General features: G+C 42.8%; 1 protein-coding gene across 2 annotated transcripts in view; it reads right to left on the bottom strand.

Moving 5' to 3' along the window:
- Positions 1 to 326: 326 nt before the first annotated feature.
- The window catches only part of LOC141133510 (uncharacterized), an 84,967-nt gene continuing 64,978 nt past the window's right edge, over positions 327 to 20,315 (bottom strand). For both annotated transcript variants that reach the window (XM_073622932.1, XM_073622933.1), the window contains 4 exons: positions 19,605 to 19,639; positions 17,644 to 17,690; positions 15,467 to 15,550; positions 327 to 638 (listed from right to left, as the gene is read on the bottom strand). In XM_073622932.1, the coding sequence (XP_073479033.1) occupies positions 519 to 638; positions 15,467 to 15,550; positions 17,644 to 17,690; positions 19,605 to 19,639 (286 nt within the window). In that variant the 3' untranslated portion in view covers positions 327 to 518. The remainder of the gene's footprint in view (positions 639 to 15,466; positions 15,551 to 17,643; positions 17,691 to 19,604; positions 19,640 to 20,315) is intronic.

Raw genomic sequence — 20,315 nt, 5'->3', positions numbered from 1 at the left:
CAGGGACATCCTTTCATTCATTGGGTTTCACTTCTTTTAATCATAAAGGTTCAGCATCAGAAGTGGGCAGTGTCTAGGGTGGCCTACATGCAAATACAGCCTGCCCAGGAACACCCCCTCCCCCAGACTGATACCCACCCATTAAGTTTTGCATAGATCCTCCCAAAAGCCAGCTCACTTCTTGCATCGGGACTGAGGGCTTGTGAGGAGGACTGCTGAGGCCGGGTGCTGTGATGTTTTCTGGAAGCCATGTACAGCACTCTGCCATCCCCTCCCACCAGCCATACATTGCATTGAGAAGTAAAGAGACCCAGCGATGACCAAAATGAAAATAGAAAGGCTTTATTTAATAATTTCATTGGAATGTTAATGAGGGAGGAAAGGGGGAGAAAAAGAGCAGAATAAACTTCAACCAGATTATACAAACATTTGCTATCCAAGGAAGGGGGAGGGGCAGTGACCTTTTTTGGTGAACAGGAGTTGCGCTTTAAGAGAGACCTTCCACGTGACATAAAACCTTATTTGGGGGTTGTCTTGACCACATCAGCGTAGACGACGTCTTCATTCTGCATCGGATTCTCAGCTGGACGTTTCTCCTTCAGTTTGCTTTGGTCCAGTTTGGCGTACAGAAGATTACCCTGGAAACAAAAAATTGGAATTAGGAAAACCTAAAAATGTCCTGACTTGTCATAGGAGAGAACAATAAAGTGACACAGATTAAAGCTCTGTTCACACCTGAGCGTATTGATTTTGGGCAGAAAGTAGCGTGATTTTTACCGCAATTTTGTACAGGTCAAAAGGTCACCAATGTAAAAGAATGAAAAACGCCTGTAATCTGCCAAAAAAAGAAGCTCATGTACTTTTTCGAGCGACGGGCATTTTGCTTTAGGGGACATAACGCTCAGATGTGAACAGAGACCATTGAAATGAATGGGATTTGTCTTGTTGTGCGTTTTTAGAACTGAGGCTTATGCACCGTACACATGATTAGAAATTCCGCCAGCAAAAGTCCGATGAGAGCTTTTGGTCCGAAAATGCGACCGTGTGTATGCTCCATCGGACTTATGCTGGTGGAATTCCAGCCAGCAAAAGATTGAGAGCAGGTTCTCAATTTTTCGGTCGGAAAAAGTTCCTATCTGAAATTCTGATCGTCTGTACCAATTCCGGCGCGCAAAATTCTTACGCATGCTCGGAAACAATTCGACGCATGCTCGGAAGCATTGAACTTCATTATCTCGGCTCGTCATAGTGTTGTACGTCACCGCGTTCTTGACGGTCGAAAGTTCAGCAAACTTTTGTGTGACCGTGTGTATGCAAGGCAAGCTTGAGCGGATTTCTGTCGGAAAAACCATCCAAGATTTTTCCAACGGAAATTCCGTGGCATTAGAGCAGAAAAACACCCAAAAACACCTAAAACAGAGCCTTAAGCCTCATACACACGATCGGATTTTCCGACGGGAATTGTGTGATGGCAGGGTTTTGTCGGATAATCCGGTTGTTTGTACGCTCCATTTGTTGTCAGATTTTCCGACAACAAATTTTGGATAGCATGCTTTAAAATTTTCCGACAACTAATGTGTGCTGTCGGATTATCCGATCGTGTGTACAGAAGTCCAATCGGAAAAAAAATCCAATGTACAAACATGCATGCTCAGAAGCAATGCTCACCATAACACAACATTAACAGAAGTTGCCCAAACGTGGCGCCAAAGAGCTGAAAAACCATGTAGTTTCGTGTTTGTTGGCCGACAATTCTTTGCCGTTTGTATGCAATACCAGTTCCTGGCCAACGCCCTTCGGAACAAAAGTCCTAGGCTTTGTCTGCAGAAAATCCAATCGTGTGTACGAGGCTTAAAGCTCTCACATACATGACAACTAGACACGGGGGGGGGGGGGATTCGGGTTTATCTTCCCCTCTGCAAGACTTTTGGGGAATGCATTGGAAAAACAAATCTTACCCCCTTCATGACCAGGCCATTTTTTGTTATTCAGCACTGCGTTATTTTAACTGCCAATTGCGCGATCATGCGATACTGTACGCAGATTACATTTATATCATTTTTTTTCACACAAATAGAGCTTTCTTTCGGTGGTATTTGATCACCACTGGGGTTTTTTTTTTTTTGCAATATAGATGAAAAAATACCAAACATTTTGAAAAAAAAAAACACCTTTTTCTTAGTTTATTACATTTTGCAGTTGCAGTGGAACCTTGGATTACGAGCATAATTCGTTCCAGAAGAATGCTTGTAATCCAAAGCACTCGTATATCAAAGCGCGTTTCCCCATAGAAGTCAATTGAAACTCAGATAGTTCGTTCTACAGTGACTTCTAGCGTATGCAGTACCGCATGTGGCCAGAGGTGGGGGGGTGCTGGTGTCACTCTGAGCTGCTCAGAGACACTCGGAAAGGCTTGGAGCCAATTTGAGTGTTTCTGAGTGGCTTCGAGTGCATCCGAGCGGCTCCGAGTGGCACCGGCGCCCCCGCACCTCTGGCCAAATGCGGTACTGCATACCCCAGAGGCTTGAACGCTGCTCGTTTTGCGAGACAATGCTTGCAAACCGAGTCAATATTTAAAAAAAAAACAAAAAAAACAATAGCTCGTATTGCGAAACGCTCGTTAACCGCGTTACTCGCAATCCGAGGTATTATTGTTATCTTTCTCCATGAATTTAGGCCAAAATGTATTCTGCTACATTTCTCTGTTAAAAATAACCCAAATCCGTGTATTATATTTAGTCTGTAGGAAAGTTATAGCGTCCACAAACTATGATATATACCGTATATATTTGAAAATTGATTAATCCTGATGTACTGACATCTCATTTCTTGAGGCCCGGAAATGTCAGGACAGTACAAATACCCCACAAATTACCCCTTTTTGAAAAGTAGACAGTCCATAGTATTTAGGAGGTATGGCATTTTTGGAAGTTGTAATTTTTTGCCATCATTTTTTGGAAAATGAAGAAATTAAATAAAATTTGTTTTTCTTTTACAATTTTTTTTGTCACCAGTGCAGTACAACGTCATCATATAACTGGTGAGGTGGTGATCAGGGACTGTTAATAATATGGAAAAAAAAAATAAATCAATAATTTTTATTCTTTTTTAAACTTTTCAGTTTTAACAATTGTATTATTTTCTTATTTTTTTTACTTCCTGTCAGATTAGTTCAGTGTCACCACAGTGACAATGTACTACTCTTGGGGGGATTGGGATTTTTTTTTTCGTTTACACCATTACTGCTTATAACACTGATGATCACTGTTATAAGCAATAGTTATAGTTGTCATAAATGGCTTTCCCTCATGACAGCGTACTTACCATTGTGATCTGTGATTGGCTACAGCTAATCACATGGTACAGGGTGCGGTTATTGGCCCATGTACTATGTGATAGCTGTGGGCCAATCACAGCATCGCGATAGTAAGCAAAACAGTCAGGAATGGAAGCCATGTCTGACTGTTTTATTTAAACGTAATCATGCGATCGCTATGATTAGCTGTTGTGAGCAGCCGGATGCCGATCACCGTGATCAGTTGTGTACATCAGACAAGGGTTCGTGCCACTGCACACCCCAGGTGAAGCGCCAGTGTGCATCTGCTCAGTGATGTACAGGTACGTTGCTGAGCCTGTAGCTGCCATCCGCTAGCAGTAAATCTACTCTTAGCAGGTGGCAAGTGGTTAAAGTAGATGTAAACCTTAACCTAAGCTTTTGCCGTCCACGTAATGCATTTGCATAGCTCCCAACTGTCCCTGATTTGGAGCAATGTCCCTCTGTCCCTCATTTTGGTCTGATCCATATAGTTGTATATAAAATGTACTTTTTATCTTTCAAAAAGTGTTTCCCAGTCCTAAACCTTTCATCCAATTTCTAAATTGCTGCATTTGTACATTTTAAAAGCCAATATAAAGGAATAGTAATGGTAAAAAAAGCACTTGTGGATTTAATTAACCTTTTTTGGGGTTAATTCTCCTTTAAAGGGGTGTGGCAGGGGGCGTGTCCTATGCCTACATACATTTGCTAGTAGGTGTCCCTCATTCCCATCTCAAAATGTTGGGAGGTATGCATTTGTGCAGGGGCGAAGAGGGTGGGCTTTAATGCCCAAATGCTGTACATATGGGTGGCAGAGGTTTCTGAGCTGAAAGCACACTCACTGTACACTCCCCACACGGAGACAGGGCTGGCATAGACAGCTATTGGTCCATATTCATTTTCAGGAACTGGTGCGATCGGCTCCCAATCGTATGATCACTGTGACAACCAATCAGAACTAAAGGTCTCCACCCACCCAAAATATTACAGCGCACACAGTTCTCATAATCTTTTTTGAAAATGTCTAGGTGTTTTAAATAGCCCTGCAGGAGGTAAATGTCTTTTTTGCATGTGTGCGCTGTAATATTTTGTTCTGTTATTGGTCTTATGGCTGCACCATCTTTAATGCATCTTTTAGGGTGTACCCCCCAAATCTTTGTTTGTCTATTGTATGGATTCTGACCAAATACTTTTGGGCTGGAGCACCCCACTCCCTCATCAGTGCCTCTCATTAGAGTCCACTTGTGTCATGGGTGGAGACCTCAAGTTCTCCCATATAGAGGAGTGTATGGCTCTCATGGTTCAGAGAAGCAGGATCTCCCAATCTATGGATAGTGTAGGACCCACTAATCATGGGGTACTTTGTCGCAGTAAGTGGGCTTAAGCACCATATAGCAATATGGTGTGAGCAAATCCCCATATTTTTTGAAAATGTCTAGGTGTTTTAAATAGCCTTGCAGCAGGAGAAAAATGTCTTTTTTGCATGTGTGTGCTGTAATATTTTGTTCTAACCAATCACAGTGGTCACATGATTAGGTGTACCCCTCCCACAGGTGTAATAGCCCAGTTAAAGGGACTGGGGGGGCAGATAGGGTTAATGACATTTACATGCACTGTGTATCATAAGCAACTGCCATATATTTTTACAATGTAATACTGTTTTCATCCTTTTAATTTACTTTGTGGCTTTTCTTTTTTCAGCCACGTTTAATCAACATGCATGCCACCCAGCAACTGCAGATCATTGTTCAGGATGGTTGGTAGTGACAATGGTGGGACATGCATGAAGTCTTCATTGGGATAGTATGTGACAGTGTGACAATGCAGGAGAACAATTGGAAGACAGGTACGAAGAGTTGTCCTTCTTGTGCCTGCACAAAGACCCTCATGGCAGGATCACCATGTATAATCTTGGATGTTGGAGATTTAAAGCTCAACTCTGGGCAAAAAAAAACATTTTCTCATGCAGTGAGTGGGGCTGCGCCCGCACTGCATGGGTCAACTGCTCATTTATGTCTAGGAGTTGGAGAATGGAGATATACTTACCTAATCCTCAGATCCTTCCTCACACAAGACCAGTCCCTGTGGTTCCTGCCCCCTCGCGGTCTGGTGTGGTGGATTGCTCCTGACGTCATCAAGCCCATATGCCTGCTCTGGATGTGAGGTTGTCAGAAACAGTCCACTGCTGGATCGGGTGACTATAAAACTTTCTCCTCTCCCCTGGACAAAACAAGCAGTTGACCCATGCGGTGCAGGCACAGCCCCACTACATGGCAAATGAGGTTTAATGTGGAATAATGTAAAATAATGCATTTGGGTGACAAAAATCTGAATGCAATCTATACACTGGGGGGAGAACCTCTGGGGGAATCTAGGATGGAAAAGGACCTGATCCTAGTAGATGATAGGCTCAGCAATGCCAAGCTGCTGCTAACAAAGCAAACAGAATATTGGCATTGCATTAAAAAGGGGATTAAACGATAATTCTCCCGCTCTACAAGACTCTGGTCCGGCCGCACTTGGAGTATGCTGTCCAGTTCTGGGCACCAGTCCTCAGGAAGGATGTACTGGAAATGGAGCGAGTACAAAGAAGGGCAACAAAGATAATAAAGGGTCTGGAGGATCTTAGTTATGAGGAAAGGTTGCGAGCACTGAACTTATTCTCTCTGGAGAAAAGACGCTTGAGAGGGGATATGATTTCAATTTACAAATACTGTACTGGTGACCCCACAATAGGGATAAAACTTTTTCGCAGAAGAGAGGTTAATAAGACACATGGCCACTCATTAAAATTAGAAGAGAAGAGGTTTAACCTTAAACTACGTAGAGGGTTCTTTACTGTAAGAGCAGTAAGGATGTGGAATTCCCTTCCACAGGCGGTGGTCTCAGTGGGGGGCATCGATAGTTTAAAAAAACTATTAGATAAGCACCTGGACAATCGCAATATACAGGGATATACAATGTAATACTGACACATAATCACACACATAGGTTGGACTTGATGGACTTGTGTCTTTTTTCAACCTCACCTACTATGTAACATGGGAATAAGTAAGTACTGGTCCAAGCTTGCGATAACTATGCAATAACTATGGCAATGGTCAGACCCCCCTACCCCCCCCCCAGTAATTGGTTTAATAAAAGGCTTATTTGCAAGTTATTGGCAAAACAAAACAAGTTAAATCCCATTTAAAATGACTTGCGGTTTTAATAGCCGGCACCTGGCTATTGAAAAAGAAATGCCAAAAAAAAAGGCATAGGGTCCCCTCTAGAACCTTATCCGAGCATGCAGCCTGACAGGTCAGGAAAGGGGGGGTGAGCAAGCCCCCCCTCCTGAACCATACCAGGTCACATGCCCTCAACATGGGGGAGGGTGGGTGCTTTGGGGCAGGGGGGGCTCCGCTCCCCATTTTGATGGGAACAAGGGCCTCATCCCCACAACCCTAGCTGGTGGTTGTGGGGGTCTGCGCACGTGGGGGGGGGGCTTATCAGAATCTGGATGCCCCCTTTAACAAGGGGGGGCCCCCAGATCCCAGCCCCCCATGTGAATGAGTATGGGGTGGATAGTACCCCTACCCATTCACCAAAAAAAGTGAATAAAGACAGAAAGAAATTATTTTATTAAAAAACAAAAAATAAATGTAGATCCATAGTCAATCATGGCCCCCACTGCAATGCAGACCCAAAAAAAAAAACAAAAAACATCTCCACACTCAATAAATGCTTCCTGCGGTCAGCCTGCTCCGCCGTGTGACAGTTCTTATATAGGGAAGGGGGTGAGGTCTCCTGGTGGCCCTACCCCTCGCGATGTCACCGACTGGTGCATGCTGGGTCGGTAACGATGCTGGGATGGATCATGGTGGCTCTGACTGGTCAGCCCCGGCACATGACCTTGCTGACAAATCAGAACTGCTCTGATCCATTCCGGCTCGCATAGTAAAGAAGAGGTTAATGCAGTGCAAACCACGGGGTGGGGAGTGTGTTGGGTATTAGTTCACCTTTTCAGAAAAAAATGTAAAAGTAAACTAACACTTTAAGAACAATGCGGTATTACCTCTTCGTGTGTCATCACTGAGGGAACAATGAGCCAAAAACAAAGAAATGTAACTATCCTCTGTATTATGGGGTGTTCACCAACTGGGAATCAGTTATCGTAATAACAGGAGGAACAAGGTTAAGGTTGCAGAGTTATTACTGAATCCCAGGCTTTACTAGACATGTGCAATTTGTTTAGTTCCAAATTTGTTTAACGAATTTAGACAAATTTGTTAATTCAGAAATTTCTGAATATTTGTAAATTCGAAGATTTGAGATTCACAAATCTGAAAAGTCAAAATTTGAAAATTCGATAATTTGGAAATTCTTAAATCCAAAAATAAGAATGAAAATCCGAAAAATTCAAAAGAACGAAAATCTAAAATAACAGCTAACTAATAATAACTTAACTATTACTAACTATTAAATTATAGGTATTTTAATTTCCTTTCAAATTTGGCTGTTAGTGAATGTAACGGATTATTCGTAATAACGAATGCCATATCTAAACGGATGGACGTAACAAATAAATAAATGATAATAATAAATATTATTATTATTATTTAGTTTTGTTCCTTTTTTTTTTTTAGATACGGCGATCTTTATTTCGGAGGAATTGTATCTTCAGATAGATTCGTATTCGTTGAAAGGAAATTCCAATACCTATAATTTAATAGTTATAGTTAGTTAGTTATTATTTAGAATTTTGGGATTTTCCTTTCTTTTTTTCAAATTTTAGAATTTACAAATTTACGAATTCCGTATTTTCAAATTTACGAATTCCGTATTTTCAAATTTACGAATTTTCAAAAAAAAAACAAACTAATTAAACCACTTGTTGACCGTGTAACGAAGATATACGTCGGCAGAATGGCTCCTGTGTGCATATGGATGTACCCGTACATCCATTTAATAAAGCTGCCTTGCGGGCGCGCGCTCGCTGCGAGCTCCGTGTCCGTGGGACCCGCGGACTCAATGTCCGCCGGTGTCCCGCAATCGTATCACGGAGCGGCAGAACAGGGGGATGCCGTTGTAAACAAGGCATCTCTCCATTCTGCCTAGTGACAGGACACTGATCGTCTGCTCCCTGTCATCGGAAGCAGCGATCAATGTCGTGTCACTGGTAGCCCAGCCCCCACACAGTTAGAATCACTCCCTAGGACACACATAACCTTTTCCTCGCCCCCTACTGGTTAACCCCTTCACTGCCAGTGTCATTTACACAGTAATCAGTGCATTTTTATAGCACTGATCGCTGTATAAATGACAACGGTCCCAAAATAACGTTAAAAATGTCTGATGTGTCCGCCATATTGTCGCAGTCACAATAAAAATCGCAGATCGCTGCCATGTCTAATAATGAAAAAAAATGAATAATAAAAATGCCATAAAACTATCCCCTATTTTGTAGACGCTATAACTTTTGCGCAAACTAATAAATATATGCTTATTGCAATTTTTTTTTACATATCGGCCTAAACTGAGGAAAAAATTAGTTTTTTATATATATTTTGGGGATATTTATTATAACGAAAAGTAAAAAATATTGCTTTTTTTTCAAAATTTCGCTCTTTTTTTTGTTTATAGCGCAAAAAATAAAAAACGCAGAGGTGATCAAATACCACCAAAAGAGACCTCTATTTGTGAGCAAAAAAGGACATCAGTTTTGTTTGGGAACCACATCGTACGACCGCGCAATTGTCAGTTAAAACGACACAGTGCCGAATCGTAAAAAATGGCCCAGTCTTTGGGCAGCGAAATCCTCCGGGGCTGAAGTGGTTAACCTCTTCCCGCCAAACGTAGGCAGATGTGCGGCCTCAGCTTTCGGGGGTTATACCGGGATGATGCCCGCAGCTGCAGGCATCATCCCGGTATCGTTTTTTAGAGCAGGCGATCGGCTTTCCAGGGACAACAACCAATGCAGCTCAGTTGTTTTTCCAGAGGAGCGGGAGGGGGCATCCCCCCCCCTCTCGCCGCCTTCCGCCACTCTGATCGGGCCTCCTGTCCCACCGGGAGACCCGGTCCACGATCCGGCACTTCCGGCGCCTAGAGACAGACTAGAACTAAGCCATAGACGAAGCTTCGTTCCGGTCTCCTGAATGTAAACACGGAAGTGACGTCACAACGTCACTTCCGGTTTACTCGGCTGCCAATGGCGCCGGATTAAAAAAAATATACAGTATTCAGAATCGCCATTTTCGGCGATCTGAATACTTTGAAGTGCAAAGGAGGGATTTGAGGTCTTTTAGACCCCGCAAGCTAGCGCAGCAAAGAAAATGCATACGGAAGTCGTGCCCGCATATGTAAACGGTGTTCAAATCACACATGTGAGGTATCGCTGCGATCGTCAGAGCCAGAGCAATAATTCTAGCACTAGACCTCCTCTAACTCTAACCTGGTAACCGTATATAACATTTTAAAGTGTTGCCTATAGAGAGCTTTAATAGTTTGTCGCTATTCCACAAGCAGCAGTGTTTTAAACGCAAACATGTCACGCTTCAAAATTGCGCCCGCTCGTGGAATGGCGTCAAACTTTTACCCTTAAAAACCTCCATAGGCGACATTTAAAAAATTCTACAGGTTGCATGTTTTGAGTTACAGAGGAGGTCTAGGGCTAGAATTATTGCTCTCGCTCTAACGTTTGCGGCAATACCTCACATGTGTGGTTTGACCACCGTTTTCATATGCGGGTGCTGCTCACGTATGCGTTCGCTTCTGCGCGCGAGCTCGTCGGTACGGGACGCTTTAAAAAATTTAATTTTTTTCTTATTTATTTTACTTGATTTTATTAATTTTTACACTGTTTAAAAAAAAATTTGGGTCACTTTTATTCCTATTACAAGGAATGTAAACATCCCTTGTTATAGAAAAAAAAGCATGACAGGACCTCTTAAATATGAGATCTGGGGTCAAACATTCCTCAGATCTCATATTTGGACTTAAATGCAATTTAAAAAAAAAAAAAAAATTGTCATTTGAAAAAATGACAACAAAAAAAAATGTCCCTTTTTAAGACGTATGGGCGGAAGTGATGTTTTGACGTCGCTTCCGCCTGCTATGGTATGGAGATGGGTGGGGGCCATCTTCCCCTCACTCTTCTCCATACACAGCCACGGACAGGTCCCGGTGGTCCCTCTCCAGCCACCAAAAATGGTGATCTTGCGGCAAATCCACCGCAGAGACCACCATTATCGTAAACAGGACCGCCAGCTGAAAAGACGGATACTTCGCTGCTGCCGTTACCGAGATATCCATCTGTAAAGTGTCGACGTATATGTACAGGAGCCGGTCAGTGACAATGTAAAAATAAATAAATAAAATAAAAAAAAAATGTTTTAAAGCGCCCCGTCCCCGCGAGCTCGCGCAGCAAAGAAAATGCATACGTAAGCCGCGCCCGCAAATGTAAACGGTGTTCAAATCACACATGTGAGGCATTGCCGTGTTCGTCAGAGCAAGAGCAATAATTACAGCAAAAGACCTCCTCTGTAACTCTAACCTGGCAACCGTTAAATCTTTTTAAAGCATCGCATATGGATATTTTTAGGTACTGTAGTTTGTCGCCATTCCATGAGCGGACGCAATTTCAAAGCATGACATGTTAGGTATCTATTTACTCGGCGTAACATCATCTTTCACATTATACAAAAAAATTGGGCTAACTTTACTGTTTCCTTTTTTTTTTTAAATTCATGTAAGTGTCTTTTTCCAACCAAATAGTGCGTTTGAAAGACTGCTGTGCAAATACAGTGTGACATAAAATATTGCAAGGATCGCCATTTTATTCTCTAGGGTCTCTGCTAAAATTATATATATTAGAGCTGCACGATTAATCGCGGAGAATCGTTATCGCGATTCTCCGCCCTCCACGATCTCAATCCCAGATTTGAATGATTCTCCTAGTAAGGTTCAAATCAGCTTACATTGCACGCAGCGATCAATGTAGGGTGACCACGCGTCCCGGATTGTCCAGAACAGTCCCGCATTTTGCAGGTCTGTCCCGGGCACCTTCATTCCAGGTCAATACAGTGTCCCGGAATGAAACTGCCACTGCCACCCACCCCCAGGGCTGATCTGATGGCCCCCAAAATAAGGCCGCCACATCGCGGCTTTACTCACTGACAGTACTTGTCCTGGCCGGGAATGTCTAGAGGGGCACAACCCCCCCCCCCCCCCTGCTTGTGATTGGAGAAATCATAAATCCCGCCTCTTGCGTGTAATCACTGTAGAGCCAGTGTTGGAACAAGGTAAAACGGGTCTCGGCCGACCAGGACAAGTACTGTCAGTGAGTAAAGTGGCGATGCGGTGGTTATTTTTGAGGGGCGTGATCAGTGCGTCTGGGTAAAGCGCGCACCCGCCGCCTCAGCTGTGCCGTGATTCGTTACAGCACAAGCTGATTTTTAGGAAGGGGGGGTGTCCCTAAATGGCAGTTTGGAAATGTGGTTACCCTAGATCAATGGTGTCCCTGGGATGCTGGCATCGGTCTTGTGGCGTCAGGTTGCCTGTGTCGGAGCGGAAGGGAAGCTGTCGGCCCCAACGAAACCAGTGTGAAATGCAAATGGCGGACTCTGAGATACCGGAACTGACATCGGCAAAGAACGTGATGCTGTGGATGGGCAGTATCGCGTTTATTCCCACAGACAGAGGTCCAGGAGACAGCGCGCCCTTCCTTGCTCCTACAAGCCTGTACATGTCACAGGCAAGTTTAATAACTGAAATGTAAGCTGCTAAGATTTGTTGTTTTTTTTTTTTCAGAATAAGCAATATATTCTCTCTCTGGCAATATATTAATTCTCTCTGGCAATATATTAATTAATTCGGAGGCGATCGGGTCCTGTCACACCAGTGGTATGGATACGAGTGAGTACAAGATGGCCCCCACCCGTCTCCATACCATAGCAGGGCGGACGCCACATCAAAATGTCACTTCCGCCCATGGCTCTTAAAGGGCCATTTTATGTTTGTCATTTTTTAAGGGTTGTTTGGGCTGCCTCCAGGCCCTCCTGCCCCTGATCTATCCATTTAATGCATGTGTTTCCATTGTGGAGACACTTATAAATTCAGTAGTGTTAGGACTGCAAGCATACACAGGATGCGGTGAAGAGGCCTTGCAGCTTATGCATGCGTTTGCAAATGGGTGCTAACTAAACCCCTGTTTTTAACGCAGACTGTTGGACAGGTTAATTTGGTCAGTTGGCAGACTGGTTGGTGAGTTGAGCTATGGAATGTTCTGTTTTTGTCTTCAATATATTAATGAATTCTCTCTCTGGCAATATATGAATTAATTCTCTCTGGCAATATATTAATTACGTTTTTGAGAATCGTGAGATAATCATGATCTTCATTCTAAGCAAAAAAAATTGTGATTCTTATTTTTTCCAGAATCGTGCAGCTCTAAAATATATATATGTGTGTGTGTGTGTGTGTGTGTGTGTGTATATATGTGTATATGTATATATATATATATATATATATATATATATATATATATATATATATATATATATATATATATATATATACACATACATACATACAGTGGGGATGGAAAGTATTCAGACCCCCTTACATTTTTCACTCTTTGTTATATTGCAGCCATTTGCTAAAATCTTTTAAGTTCATTTTTTTCCTCATTAATGTACACACAGCACCCCATATTGACAGAAAAACACAGAATTGTTGACATTTTTGCAGATTTATTAAAAAAGAAAAACTGAAATATCACATGGTCCTAAGTATTCAGACCCTTTGCTCAGTATTTAGTAGAAGCCCCTTTTGATCTAATACAGCCATGAGTCTTTTGTGAAAGATGCAACAAGTTTTTCACACCTGGATTTGGGGATCCTCTGCCATTCCTCCTTGCAGATCCTCTCCAGTTCTGTCAGGTTGGATGGTAAATGTTGGTGGACAGCCATTTTTAGGTCTCTCCAGAGATGCTCAATTGGGTTTAAGTCAGGGCTCTGGCTGGGCCATTCAAAAACAGTAACGGAGTTGTTGTAAAGCCACTCCTTCATTATTTTATCTGTGTGCTTAGGGTCATTGTCTTGTTGGAAGGTAAACCTTTGGCCCAGTCTGAGGTCCTGAGCACTCTGGAGAAGTTTTTTGTCCAGGATATCCCTGTACTTGGCCGCATTCATCTTTCCCTCGATTGCAACCAGTCGTCCTGTCCCTGCAACTGAAAAACACCCCCTCAGCATGCTTCCACCACCATGCTTCACTGTTGGGACTGTATTGAACAGGTGATGAGCAGTGCCTGCTTTTCTCCACACATACCGATTAGAATTAAGTTCTATCTTGGTCTCATCAAACCAGAGAATCTTATTTCTCACCATCTTGGAGTCCTTCAGGTGTTTTTTAGCAAGCTCCATGCAGGTTTTCATGTGTCTTGCACTGAGGAGAGGCTTCCGTCGGGCCACTCTGCCATAAAGCCCCAACTGGTGGAGGGCTGCAGTAATGGTTGACTTTCTACAACTTTCTCCCATCTCCCGACTGCATCTCTGGAGCTCAGCCACAGTGATCTTTGGGTTCTTCTTTACCTCTCTCACCAAGGCTCTTCTCCCCCGATAGCTCAGTTTGGCCGGACGGCCAGCTCTAGGAAGGGTTCTGGTCGTCCCAAACGTCTTCCATTTAAGGATTATGGAGGCCACTGTGCTCTTAGGAACCTTAAGTGCAGCAGAATTTTTTTTGTAACCTTGGCCAGATCTGTGCCTTGCCACAATTCTGTCTCTGAGCTCTTCAGGCAGTTCCTTTGACCTCATGATTCTCATTTGCTCTGACATGCACTGTGAGCTGTAAGGTCTTATATAGACCGGTGTGTGGCTTTCCTAATCAAGTCCAATCAGTATAATCAAACACAGCTGGACTCAAAGGCATAGAACCATCTCAAGAATGATCAGAAGAAATGGACAGCGCCTGAGTTAAATATACGAGTGTTACAACAAAGGGTCTGAATACTTAAGACCATGTGATATTTCAGTTTTTCTTTTTTAATAAATCGGCAAAAATGTCAACAATTCTGTGTTTTTCTGTCAATATGGGGTGCTGTGTGTATATTAATGAGGAAAAAAAAATGAACTTAAATGATTTTAGCAAATGGCTGCAAGAATACTTTCCGTCCCCACTGTGTGTGTGTGTGTATATATATATATATATATATATATATATATATATATATATATATATATATATATATATATATATATATATATATATATATATATAATGTTTGGTGGTTCTAAGTAATTTTGTAGCAAAAAATACAGATTTAGCTTGTAAGCAACAAATGTCAGAAATAGGCTAATGCCCTGTACACACGGTCGGACTTTGTTCGGACATTCCGACAACAAAATCCATGGATTTTTTCCAACATGGATGTTGGCTCGAACTTGTCTTGCATACACACGGTCACACAAAGTTGTCGAAAAATCTGATTGTTCTGAACGTGGTGACATAAAACACGTACATCGTGACTATAAACGGGGCAGTAGCCAATAGCTTTCGTTTCTTAATTTATTCTGAGCATGCGTGGCACTTTGTGTGTCGGATTTGTGTACACACGATCGGAATTTCCGACAACGGATTTTGTTGTCGGAAAATTTTATAGCAAGCTCTCAAACTTTGTGTGTCAGAAAATCCTATGGAAAATGTGTGATGGAGCCCACACACGGTCGTAATTTCCGACAAGAAGGTCCTATCACACATTTTCCACTGGAAAATCCTATCGTGTGTACGGGGCATTAGGCTTGAAAGTCTTAAATTAATATTGACTCCAAACCATAATGCCATATTACACTATCAAGTGGCCATAACATGTTACATGCAGTGGAGTGATGCGGTGCCATTCAATCTGAATGGCACCTCCAATGCACCTTTCTTTGGAGCACAGCATGGCGGCACACTAAATTGCAATGCATTGAGCTGCTAGAAATGGTGCATACGCAATTTTTGGTGCAAAGGCAGCCCATTCATTTGAAAGGGGCTGCCTTGACACACACACATTGATGTTTGGCATAATGCGAATCATCGAACGTGAATTACTGCAACACAATGGTGTCAATGGGCCCCAACAATTTGTAATGATGCAATATCCCTCATTCCCATCCATCTCTTGGTACTTACCTCTTCACCTTCCTCCATCTGTCCGCTTTCCATCTCCGTCTTTTTGGTTTCATCAGTGGCAGCCTCTAGGACGTCCCCTGGTTTCTGAAAGCACATAGTTAGCTCTTTAGATATTATGGGTAACCTGGTTAAGATTGAGGCCGCAGAATTGACTCCATTAAGCTGAACTCTGGGCCCGAAAAAACGTTATCCTTGCAGTGGGGAGGAGGGCTACTTACCTTGCCTAAGGGGATGATGAATAATGCGGTATATTTACCCAATTTCTCCCTCCTCTGAGAGCCCATGCTCTTCTCCACTGTCTGATGCTTCTGTATGTTGGCAAGTCCTCTATGGCAGTGGTTCTCAACCCTGTTCTCAAGTACCCCCAACAGGCCATGTTTGCAGCTTTTCCTTTATCTTACACAGGTGCTTTAAATCAATGGCTCGGTATTTTGGACAGCTATTTTATCTAAGAGAAATTCCCAAAACATGGCCTGTTGGGGGGACTTGAGGACAGGGTTGAGAACCACTGCTCTATGGCCTTCCATCTCACCAGTAGTTCTGCATTGTACAGAATGATATCTGAGACCTTTCGGGCAGCAAATGGAAGATGCATGGAGGGACTGGGCACATGAAGGGGAGGAAGTCTACATGAATGAGCAATAAGGTAAGCATGACTTTTTTTTCTCAGAGAATAGGTGCAGGAACTCCCCGTGTTCAGGTCACCCCTTGTCTCCGCCCCCTATTTACTTCTGTGCACCGTTCTTTGGTTCCACCTCCTCCCCACCTCCCAGTACCACCACTTATATTAAATACAGAACCATGTAACAGTTGTGGTACTAAGTGTATTCTATTGAATTTGGCAATGATACCAAGGAAATCCCCTGCTAGCGGCCAGAGAAAAGGTTAAATGCCCTCTACAGGCACTTCGGCAGCGGTGCCCATTCATTTCAATGGGCAGGGCTGTGGAGGAGCGGTGTATACACATGTATACATGCTGCTTGCAGGACTTTTTTTAATGTCCTGCCAGCGCAGCGCCCCAGTGTGAAAGCACTCGACTTTCACACTGGGGAGGCAAGGGGGATGTTTCTCAGGTGCTATTTTTAGCGCTAAAACGCCTCATTGTGAAAGGGGCCTTATATTTTCAAAAGTAACTTGTCAGGGCTGGGCTCAGCCCTTCCTTCTCTGAACTGGCCGATCAGCTGTCGGGTAATTGCCAGCTCCTATCTCTCCACAGTGCCTCACCTGTTGATGATTTCCCGCTCGTCAGTCCTGCCCACTTAAGCCGGCCAGCTCAGACGATCTCTGCCTTCGCCTTGGTCAACATCACAGAGACTGCATTCCTGTTAAAGACTTGCTTAGCTGACATTTCTTCTGGCTTCAAATCCTACTTGCTGTTCTACTATGTTTATCTCTGGCTCCCTGACGTTTGGCTTGTTTGACTATCCGATCTGGTTCCTGAACTCTAGCTATGTTTTGACTATCTTTACTCTGTTTATCTTTTTATTATTATTAAAAAACAAGTGTGATTTAACTGTACTTCTGTCTCGGTCTGATTCACGGTTTCTGACATAACTCTACTTTTGTTGAGAAAAAAAAAAACATTCCCCTCTGGGTGATCCCTGTACACTGCAGGGATTTTAACAAACTTTGAAGCAGATTCCTACCTTTTTCAGTTCTAAAGGAAAAGTTGTGTGTTTCACCATGTCCTGGGCAGACTGATTCTGAATGGGGGGGGGGGGGGGGCGGTTCATTATAATCACCTGCTGCACTCTCAATGTTCTCGTGAGAGGAGGTGCACTGAAGGCATCCCTCTACGAGCATTTAACTTTTCAGTATCTCACCAAAACTTAAATTCCTATTGCAGAGTACACCTACAATCTGACTCAGTGCAGAGTTCTGGAAAAAGTGAGCCAATCACACAAGCAGGAAAATATAAAAAATCCCCTTTCCTTTTCAATTTGAAGTGCTGCAATTTTCTCTAAATCTCAATGAATATGGCTACCTGGAGGTGTTTTGTACACCACTGGTGTAAAGAACACCTTCAAAAATACAGCATGTCTTGTGTAGTAATTGTATATGATATATTATTTTTTTTCATATATTCTTTTCCACCAAAGTGAAGTTACCCTTTAACACCAGTTGGCTATACTTTGCACATATAAAATTTTAAAAAAGAGAACATTTCAGGCTCTCACCTTTGTACTTATCTCACAGTACGCTGCCTCCTCGCTTGTCACAACACCTGAAAAAGGTTGAGAAGCTCTGTGAATTGTCTTTGCTAAATTGCTGGATTATTTTATACTTGATACGGATTGATTTAAACTTCAGCTTTAAAGTGCATATTGACCCAAAACCTTTTCTATTTAGTTGTGGATAAAGTGGAAAGTTTTGAAATCTGTGTATTGATTTTACTCCTATCAAGACAAGACCTCCATTAACCACTTGCCTACTGGGCACTTTTACCTCTTGGTAAAATCAATTTTTTTTTTTAGGCCCCTCCTATGGTCACTAATACCTCTTGGTTCTGCTCCCTTTTTCTCTGGGAACCCTACGCGCAACAGACTTACCACAATCCTCTTCATTGAGCATCCTGGTAGGTTTGTCCCTCCAATGTGATCTATATGATGCATTGATTTGGCGGTTGATTCAATAAAGTTTGCATGATACAATTATGGTATATGATATATATGTAGCACCCTTGTCTTAAACAGGACTACTAATTAAATTCAGCTGTGCTGGGTGGTAGCTGGCCTGGCTAATTTGTAGTCTTTATTGATCAAATGGGTTTCCTCCTAATCCTGTTTCAGCTGTGGTTTCTCCATTTTGTCAATAGGTGGCACTGTTACCTTTGGCATCAGGATGATGGGCTACATTGAATTCAGGTTATGAATTAAACATACTTTTCACAATCATTCAGACTGGCCGCTATAAATGCTGGGAGGCAGTATATATTTGCAGCAAGTCAGGTGATCTAGGTCTTCTCCACCATGACCGCTGGGTGTGTGAGGAACAGCTGCTGTCGGTGGGTAGGCCTGAAGCCTGAGGCCTAACAATGTGTTCAAGGTTCTGCAAGGGAGAGCCTGCTCACTACCTGGAGGCGATGCTGAGAAGGATGGAGTTCTGAGGAAGTACCAGAGGTAACTTCATCAGCTGGGAGGACTTCAGGAGAGAACTCATCCGAGGAAATTCCTGCAATGCTGAGTCAAGTTTGTTGCTATAGGAGACAGCCTATGCCAGTGATGGTGAACCTTGGCACCCCAGATGTTTTGGAACTACATTTCCCATGATGTTCAACTACACTGCAGAGTGCATGAGCATCATGGGAAATGTAGTTCCAAAACATCTGGGGTGCCAAGGTTCACCATCACTGGCCTATGCTCAAAAGTACAGATTGCTGGTTCTAGCTTAAAGATCCTTTTTCTGTACTACTGTCTACCTTTTTCTACATTTTTGTCTAAGGAGTCTGCAGATCTGCCTGTCCGCTGTTGCAGTTCCAACGAATCGGACTTGCCTACACACGATCACACCAAAGTCCGATCGTTTTGAACGTGATGACATACGACCGGACTAAAATAAGGAAGTTCATAGCCAGTAGCCAATAGCTGCCCTAGCGTCGGTTTTAGTCCGTCGGACTAGCATACAGATGAATGGATTTTTCGACTGGACTCGAGTCCGTCGGAAAGATTTGAAACATGTTCCAAATCTAAAGTCTGTCTGATTTTTCGACAGCAAAGGTCCAATGAAGCCCACGATCGGATTGTCCGGCGGATTTGTTCCGTCGGACCTTTGCTGTCAAAGTCTGGTCGTGTGTACATGGCATAAGGGTGTCCTGTGCCCTACCCCTCTCTCCCAGATTTTTCCTATTGAGAGAAATAAACTTCTCTTTGTTTAAGCATAAAAAGGGACTGGCGCCCATCTTTCTACCTTGTACACCATGCATAGTATCCTGCACCCTGAGGAGGAATGTCAGCCCTCCCTGTCTCTGGGGATCTGCACATTTGCTTATGAGTAAGCCCTGTGTGTGGAAAAAACCTAAAAAAAAAGAAAACTAATACAGCCACCACATCCAAGGACTGGAAAGCTGCCATATATGATATTTGGATTTAACACTGCTTAAAATTATAACTATTTTGTTAGATAATTACTGTACCCTCACCTGCAGCCTGAATGCTGTCCATCTGCTGTTCCGAACTAGGACAAAAAAAATGACAGTTAAATTCCATACAAAAGATTGCAGAGCATGTAATGTATTAATTCATGGAAAATCAAAATAGAATGAAATGTAACTGTTTAGCAGGTCACACACTATATAGTTCTAATATGATTGTAACATTAAAATAAAAAAATAAAAAATAATAATAATCCTTAAAATTAAAAAGCCTTAAATATCACACTGTAATTGATTTCAGTCTATACATGATCCAAAATGATAGAAGACACTGGTACACACAATGGGGCAGGATGCCTATGTGGATAGTTAGCATCAATGTAAATCATGATAGCAGCATGATTGTATGGAACCAGGGCTTTCTCATAAGCAAATGTGCAAAGAGCTCCTTCCATTATATACTTAGGACCATACAAAGGATCAGTATGGACATTTTATATATTCGCATTGGTCCAACTTGAACCAATATAAGTATGTATGTTCCATACCTGGCCAAAAATTGTGGAATCTGGAAATCACTGTAGTAGACGGCGCTAGTACTGTGATTACTTGCTGGCTTCTGGGTCCCATGGCAAGCGGCTGCCCTGCTGCTTATGCCGTGTACACACGACTGGACTTTCGACGGACTGAACTCCGAAGGACTTTCAACGGAGTTCCGACAGAGGTCCAACGAATCGGACTTGCCTACACACGATCACA

Source organism: Aquarana catesbeiana, linkage group LG03 (genome assembly GCF_042186555.1).
Source record: "Aquarana catesbeiana isolate 2022-GZ linkage group LG03, ASM4218655v1, whole genome shotgun sequence".
Taxonomy (NCBI): Eukaryota; Metazoa; Chordata; class Amphibia; order Anura; family Ranidae; genus Aquarana; species Aquarana catesbeiana.
This window is presented reverse-complemented; position numbering and strand designations above follow the sequence as displayed.